Here is an 8,647-nt window from a genome sequence, read left to right as displayed (position 1 = left end):
CCGAGCCAAAGCCATGTCTCGCTTCTCATCTAATAGGTCCAGCGCCTCTTGGCGTGCTTGCTTGTTATCCGCTTCAACATAATTCGCGACCCGAGGCGAGTCATGACGAATATCACTTGGGAGGACAGCCTCAGCCCCATAGACCAGGAAAAAGGGTGTATATCCCGTAGATCGGTTTGGGGTAGTATTTATGCTCCATAACACAGATGGTAATTCCTCCACCCAACAACCCGGTGTTCGCTTCAAAGGGACCATGAGCCGAGGCTTGATACCCTTCAGGATTTCTTGATTCGCCCTCTCAGCTTGACCATTAGACTGGGGGTGAGCCACAGACGCTACATCAAGCCGGATGTGCTCTCGTTGGCAGAACTCCGCCATCTCACCTTTAGAAAGGTTCGTACCATTATCTGTGATGATGCTATGTGGAAAGCCGAAACAAAAAATAATCTTTTTGAGAAATTGAACCGCCATGGCTGCATCACATTTACTGGCGGGCTCCGGTTCAATCCATTTGGTGAACTTGTCAACCGCCACCAACAGGTGGGTCTTTTGTCCTTAGAACGCTTAAAGGGTCCAACCATATCAAGCCCCCAAGTCGCAAATGGCCAAGTGATGGGGATCATGCGTAACTCCTGAGAAGGAACATGAGTACGACGTGAAAATTTCTGACAAGCGTCACACCGCTTTAACAAGTCTTCCGCATCAGAATGAGCTGTCAACCAGTAGAACCCGTGTCGGAAAGCCTTAGCAACCAAGGACTTTGAGCTGGCATGGTGACCGCAATCCCCTTCATGGATTTCCCGTAGAATCTCTTGTCCTTCTTCAGGAAAAACACAACGTTGGAATACGCCTGAAACGCTGTGACGGTGCAACTCGCCATTGTGAACAACCATAGACTTGGACCGCCGGACTATCTGCCTGGCAAAAAGTTCGTCTTCTGGTAATTTGCCCCGGTTCAGATACGCCAAATATGGAACCGTCCAATCCGGAGTGTCATGTAAAACGGCTACCAACTGGGCCTCCGGATCAGCAACGGCTAGATCCTCCTCTGTAGGCAACTTTACAGACAGGTTATGCAAGATATCTAGAAAGGTATTAGGTGGTACCGGTTTACGCTGAGATCCCAGTCGGCTTAGAGCATCTGCTGCTTCATTCTTGCGCCGGTCGATGTGCTCCACCTGATAACCCTTAAAGTGACCTGCTACAATATCCACCTCGCGCCTATAAGCCGCCATGAGTGGGTCTTTAGAATCCCAAGTACCAGAAACTTGCTGAGCCACCAGATCAGAATCTCCAAAGCATCGAACCCGACTCAAGTTCATTTCTTTAGCTACAGGAAGACCGTGGAGCAAGGCCTCGTACTCCGCTGCATTGTTAGTACAAGGAAACATTAAGCGGAGAACATAACAAATCTTATCTCCTCGAGGGGAAGTGAGGACAACTCCAGCCCCCGAGCCTTCGAGCTGCCTGGATCCATCAAAGTGAATGGTCCAGTATGTATTGTCCAGTTTGTCTTCTGGTGCCTGTAACTCGGTCCAATCATTAATGAAGTCCACAAGCGCCTGAGATTTGATGGCTGTTCGGGGTGTATACTTCAAACCATGGGGACCAAGCTCGATCGCCCACTTCGCAACCCGGCCAGTTGCCTCTTTATTCTGGATTATATCGCCCAAGGGAGCAGAACTGACCACTGTGATAGGATGACCTTGAAAATATTGCTTGAGTTTCCTACTTGCCATAAAAACTCCATACACTAGCTTCTGCCAATGCAGATATCTTTGCTTTGATTCGATCAGTACCTCACTGATATAATAAACTGGTCGTTGAACCGGATATTCTTTTCCGGCCTCCTTACGCTCAACCACAATCGCCACACTGACCGCCCGGGTGTTGGCAGCCACGTACAACAATAGAGGCTCATTATCAACTAGAGCAGCAAGGACTGGCGGTTCAGCTAGCTGCCGCTTTAATTCCACGAATGTCGCATTGGCGGCGTCAGTCCAGACGAATTTATCCGTTTTCTTCAACATCTGATACAGGGGAATCGCCTTCTCTCCCAAACGGCTAATAAATCGGCTGAGGACTGCAATCCGGCCTGCCAGACGCTGAACATCATTGATACACGCCGGTTTAGCCAAGGATGTGATTGCTTTGATATTTTCCGGATTGGCCTCAATACCACTGTTAGACACAGGAAAACCCACGAGTTTGCCTGCCGGAACACCAAAAACGCATTTGTCCGGGTTGAGCATCATCTTGTAAACCCAAAGATTGTCGAACGTCTCCTTGAGATCATTTATCAGGGTTTCCTGCTTCCTGGATTTCACCACGATATCATCCACATAGGCATGAACATTACGCCCGATCTGGTTGTGAAGACAATTTTGCACACAACGCTGGTAGGTTGCTTGGGCACTCTTGAGCCCAAAGGGCATAGAAACATAGTAGAAGGCTCCAAAGGGAGTGATGAAGGCTGTTTTCTCCTGGTCCTTAACTGCCATCTTAATCTGATGATAACCTGAATAAGCATCCAGAAAACTCAGGCGCTCACAACCCGTCGTTGCATCAATGATCTGATCAATACGTGGGAGAGCGAAAGGATCTGCCGGGCAAGCTTTATTCAAATCAGTGTAGTCCACACACATACGCCAAGTGCCATTTTTCTTAAGAACAAGCACCGGATTAGCCAACCATTAAGGATGAAACACTTCGATGATAAACTCAGCTGCCAGCAGCCGGGCTACCTCTTCGCCGATGGCCTTGCGTCTTTCTTCGTTAAAGCGGCGAAGGTACTGCTTGACCGGTTTAAACTTAGGATCAATATTTAGAGTGTGCTCAGCGAGTTCCCTCGGTACACCTGGCATGTCGGAAGGTTTCCATGCAAAGATTTCCCGGTCCTCACGGATGAACTCGACGAGCGCGCTTTCCTATTGCGGATCCAGATTTGTACTAATACTAAACTGCTTGGATGAATCACCAAGGACAAAATCAACGAGTTTAGTCTCATTAGCCGGTTTGAACATCAGGGCCGGGTCATGCTCCGTCGTAGGCTTCTTCAGAGGGGTCATGTCCGCCGGATCAACATTGTCTTTATAGAATTTCAGCTCTTCTGTTGCACAAACTGATTCAGCATAGGCCGCTTCACCTTCCTCGCAATCCAAGGCAATCTTTCGACTCCCATGTACTGTGATCGTCCCCTTATAACCCGGAATTTTGAGCTGTACATAAACATAACAGGGTCTCGCCATGAACTTCGCGTAAGCCGGCCGTCCAAATAGCGCGTGATATGGACTCTGGATTTTCACCACCTCAAAGGTCAACATCTCAGACCTGGAGTCAAGCTCATCTCCAAACACGACTTCCAAAGCAATCTTCCCCATAGGGTATGCCGATTTACCTGGTACTACACCATGAAAAATAGTGTTTGACAGTTTAAGATTCTTATCTGTCAACCCCATGCGACGGAAAGTCTCATAATACAGGATGTTGATACTGCTCCCTCCATCCATCAGAACCTTGGTAAACTTATAGCCCCCTACCTGAGGTGCTACCACCAAGGCTAGCTGGCCCGGATTTTCAACCCGGGGCGGGTGATCCTCTCTGCTCCACACAATACGCTGCTCCGACCATCGTAGATAATGTGGTACGGCCGGTTCAACAGCATTGACTGCCCTCTTGTGAAGTTTCTGATCCCTCTTGCACAGGCTGGTAGTGAACACATGGTACTGTCCGCTGTGCAACTGCTTGGGGTGACTCTGGTAACTTGATTGTTGCTGATTCCCTTGATTATTCTGCTGGTTATTACCATGGTTGTTCTGATGGCCCTGGTTGTTCTGAAATCCAGAGCTTGAACCGCCGCCCCCGTGGAAACCTGGGCCTGAACCGCCTGGTGGATCCTGATCGTACCGGTATAGATCAGAATTTTTGAACTCCTTCATTATGTGACAATCCTTCCAAAGATGTGTGGAAGGGGCCTCCTTGGTTCCATGCATCGGGGAGGGTTGGTTTAACAAACGCTCCAGATTCATCCCTCCATCGCGCTGGGGCGGTTTACCTTTGTGACGCTGCATATTTGTGTTAGTCACTAAATCTGAATTATCCACTTTACGCTTACCGTTATTCCCATGGCCTCCTTAGTTGTGGTGCTGCCCTTTTGCACCGCCGTTCTTCTATCCTTTCTCCGGTTTTTCATCCTCTGAATCCGGATCCTTGGTGTTATCTGAATCGGCATACTTAACCAAAGCGGCCATGAGGGTTGACATGTCGTTGCAGTGGCGTTTGAGCCTTCCCAACTTCTGTTTCAATGGCTTGAAGCGGCAGTTGCCCTCTAACATTAACACTGCAGTGTCTGCATTGATACGATCTGATGAATGTAAAATCGCCGAGACCCTTTTGACCCAATGGGTCGTGGATTCCCCTTCCTCCTGGACACAAGCAGCCAGATCCACAATTGACATCGGTTGCTTGCACGTATCCTTGAAGTTTTGGATAAACCGGCGCTTTAATTCGGCCCATGAACCGATAGAGTTGGTCGGCAAGCTTTTCAACCAAGTGCGAGCTGTTCCTTCCAACATCATGGTCAAATATTTAGCACAAACCGCCTCATCCACATCTAACATCTCCATTGCCATCTCATAGCTCTCTACCCACGCCTTTGGCTACAAATCGGCGGTGTAATTTGGCACCTTACGAGGTCCCTTGAAATTCTTGGGCAATCACACGTTACGCAATGCAGGAGCTAAACACGGTACCCCCAGGGAACTGAACACTACCCCTGGCTCCACAGAGGTAGTGGGGTGAACCGGAGTATGTTGTCGTGCTTCGTGTCGAGCTGTCAACTCGGCCTCTCACCGTGCGCGGCTGTGGTCCACAATGTCTTCTGCATCAGCACCTCCCCCAGCCGGGTTATTCCCGCACGGTGAATTTCGGTGGCGTGCGCTACTGTACATGGCCGGTTCGTCTTCCACGTGTCTGCTATAACTCCGGCTTGGACGGGGAGTGGAATGAATCCTCTCACGGCTGTGTGAATACGCTTGCTGTTGATTCAGTGCTGTCTGAAGGAGATCCCTGGCCCGGCATGCTTCCACTGCAACTGGTGATTCGCTGTCAGTTGGGAGGGCCACCAGGCGTGAAGCGGCGGCCACAATATTATCCAACGGGTTGGAATAATGCCCGGGCGGCATTGATGGTACAACGTTGTTCTGGCGAGGCAGTTCTGTTGCGCGTGGTTGAACCGGCGCTCCTCCTTCCGGTGCCCCCGCCCGGTTTGGCGCGGGTTGGTTACCAGCTCCTGCACTTGGCGTGTGGAAAAGATTCTGCGGCTCATAAGCCGACGGGAGACGTGATCGGTACCTTCTTCTCATGACCTCCTCCGAGGCATTCTGATCGAGTCTAATCTGGTAAGCCTGTGCCTCCAACTCGGCCCGCTCCGTGGCCATCCTGGCATTCTCTGCTGCCAGGTCCGCTTTAGCCTGGGCTATCTGATCTTTCACTTTTAGAATCTCTGCATCGTGCTGATCCCTGGCTACTGCGTCCACCTCCGCAGACATCCGTGTCGCTAGAGCGTCGAACAAATCAGACAAGACTTGGGCCGGAGGTGGCGCCGAGCTTCCTGCACCTGCTGGCGTGGCCGTCGTTGAACCGGAGAGCACTGTTGCGGCGGTAGATGAATGAGGCGCCGGTCGTGTGCCGACCATGAAGACAGCGGCCCGGTTTGGCAGACCGGGGGAATCCGGAATACTGTTGCCCTCGGATCCTCCCTCAATCCGGCCGTCGTACAACTGGTAAAGCGATTCGGTTTCTCCGGAAGACTCATCATCACTGTGGACTACGGTTTCTCCATCGGAGACCGGTTCCTCCTCGTAACCCGAACCGTGGACGACACCTACAAAAACATGCCTTGCCGTAGGCTGAACCGGTGAAGAACTTGCATGCCGAGCCGTCTCGATGATGTTGGTGCAGGTGTCCGGCTCGGGGGCCGGTTCGCCGATCTTGCCGATGAAGCCGTGAATCCCACCAAAGGGGACCCGGTACCCGTATTCGATTGAATTAGCTTCGGGACCCCATCCTGCATTGTCGATGTAGAGCTTGCCGCGGCGACTCTTCGTCATCCGGCCCACAGCGTATCCCTTAAGTCCATCGAAGCTGCCCTTCAAGAACTCGAAACCATCATGCGATAGCCCCATGGTGGGCGCCAACTGTCGTGGAATTGTCACGGCAGATGTCCTCATGAAAGGACTTAGTCGTGGAGCCATCGCTACGGGTTAGCTTGAAAGGGTTAAACCGGACAAGGGGACATGAGAGTTTTATACTAGTTCGGCCCCTTTCGATGAAGGTAAAGCCTACGTCTAGTTGTGATTGGTATTGCTGGGGTTTCGAAGGCCAGGGAGAGAATCCGCTTTGTCTGGCTTCGAGTTGTTGTTTTTTCCCTCCCTGGACCGCCGCCGGGTCACCCCTTTATATACTCAGGAGGACCCTGGCCGGTTTACAGAGTCCCGAGGCTGGCTCATATAAGTGTCCGCCTCGGTCTCTTCTTTCTTATCTTACAATGCAAGTTTATACAATCATGGAGGTTTACTATCACGGGCCCTAAATCGCGTGTGGGCTCTAGGCCTCTAAGCTTCATCCGTAAAGCGCCATCTTCCGGGTTTCCTTAGGCTTCAGTATAACTGAAGATGAACCGGCCCCTCGTTGGCGGTTTACCCTCGGTAGTTATATCCTCAACACTAACCGAAATTGTTGGGTATTTAAACAAGCAGGCAAGGTAGCGACAGTGGGTCAAAATAGAACCCACAATCACAGTGAAGACGAGGATGAACCTTGGCGGCTCAATAATGGAGGCCAAAAGAAGTTTCCCGATGATGTAACAAAGGTCAATATGTTCTATGTTACTCATGTCCCCAAAAGGGATAGGAATCACGTACTTCGGGACATCTACACGTTGGAGCCAGTGGCCCCGAAGTTCAACCCATGGTCAGCTTACCCAATCACATTCAACAAACATGATCATCCGACCACCATCAGGCATGGCGGATTGGCGGCTCTTGTCATGGACCCAATTTTTGAAGGTTACCATCTGACACACGTCCTGATGGACGGAGGAAGTAGCCTCAACCTCATTTACGAGGACACGGTTAGGAAGATGGGCATCGACTCATCCCGAATCAAGCCGAGCACCACCACCTTTAAAGGTGGCATCCCAGGCGTCGAAGCCTGCTGCACCGGAACGGTCACTCTGGAGGTAATCTTTGGCTCGCCCAAGAACTTCAGAAGTGAAGAGTTAATCTTCGATGCCGTCTCTTTCCGGAGCGGATACCATGTGCTCTTAGGGCGCACAGCCTTCACACGCTTCAATGTAGTCCCGCATTATGCTTATCTCAAGCTCAAAATGCCAGGACCCAACGGCGTTATCACAGTCAATGGTAACACTGAGCGCTCACTCCGGGCGGAGGAGCAGAACGAGGCTTTTGCAGTGGAGGTACACGCGTTCGAGGAGGCAGCCAGCAGCGATAAACGCACCACTAGCTCTTCAAAGCAAATGCGGGCTGCACAAATCGACCTCGGCCACATACTCCCACACCCTGAATAGGGATACGGGCTCCTTGTGTGCCCTCTCTGGATGGGGCACTATGTCTCCAGGGTGCATAATTTCGCACTCAAGATTCCCTGGGCCACCAAGGAGCCAAAATTCATTAAAATGTCGAAATGACTCAACCAAGGACCAACGTGGCTTCAAGCCCTCACGCCGGCAGGTATATGTCAAAGAGACGACCAACATGACCTCATCAATGTGGCCTAAACCGCATAATAGACTCTTGCACAACCTCCTTGAAGGGGCTCGGCTAAACGAATGCCTGAAGCATACAAAGGGTAGAGATTGCACCAGTCCTACTCAATCCCCACCATTCACGACGGCAAGCTGGTCAATAGCTAAGAAGCGCAGACGTGCGGCAGGACGCGGCCCGGGCTCCTAAAACCCCGATGTCAATGTCCCCCTTGTTTTTTCTTCCTTCCTCATGAACTTTCTTACGATTGTATTATTTTTAGTTTCTCTCGTGGTAGCTTGGCATGTAACAGCTTGCGGTTATAAAATGAAGAAACATGCCCTTTGAAGGTATTGCCTACATTCCTGTTCAAGCACTGCCTTTGCACTACAAGAATATCTTTCAAGATACAACCATTAAGGGGCCTCGCTCCCCTACTTTACAATTCCAAGTATTTGGTGTCTCAGATTTTGGCTTTTTGGGGGGGGTAAAAAATTTCATGGCACGTTAATAGTTGGGTTGCCCGGCTCCTATGTTTCGAACCTAGATTTTGGTCAATAGTTGGGTTCCTCAGCTCCTACGTGTACCCCTTACATCCTCGTTGAATTCGGCTAATTAAGGGTGTAACGAGAGAACCACTACGATTGTGCCGCCAGGTTAACAAGCAGAGCACCTTAGTGGAGAAAGCCGAAAATTGACTATCTAGGTAGCCGCAAACTAGTCGGCCATCTGTAGACCGTGTTAAGCGATGTGATGACACGTGTTAAATGAATGGCTTTACTTTCTAGCCAAAGTGTGCCATTGCCTAGACCTCGGCCTACCAAGCCGACCACTTCCCATATCAGGGGCTGGTCATCATCCCCCATGGTCAAACTCCTAGGGCT

At 50.6% G+C, this 8,647-nt stretch overlaps 1 protein-coding gene across 1 annotated transcript; it reads left to right on the top strand.

The window, feature by feature from the left end:
- Window positions 1–7,090: 7,090 nt before the first annotated feature.
- On the top strand, window positions 7,091–7,588 carry LOC147978892 (uncharacterized). Its single transcript, XM_087514935.1, has one exon. The coding sequence runs from the start codon at window positions 7,091–7,093 to the stop codon at window positions 7,586–7,588; it is 498 nt and encodes a 165-aa protein (XP_087371061.1).
- The last annotated feature ends 1,059 nt before the right edge of the window (window positions 7,589–8,647 follow it).

The sequence above is a fragment of the Triticum urartu genome, chromosome 3A (genome assembly GCF_056163025.1).
Source record: "Triticum urartu cultivar PI428250 chromosome 3A, HENAU_Tu73, whole genome shotgun sequence".
NCBI classification, from domain to species: domain Eukaryota; kingdom Viridiplantae; phylum Streptophyta; class Magnoliopsida; order Poales; family Poaceae; genus Triticum; species Triticum urartu.
This window is presented reverse-complemented; position numbering and strand designations above follow the sequence as displayed.

Excerpts from the sequence above, each read along its gene's own strand:
- LOC147978892 (XM_087514935.1), top strand. The coding sequence starts at position 7,091 with ATGGACGGAGGAAGTAGCCTCAACCTCATTTACGAGGACACGGTTAGG.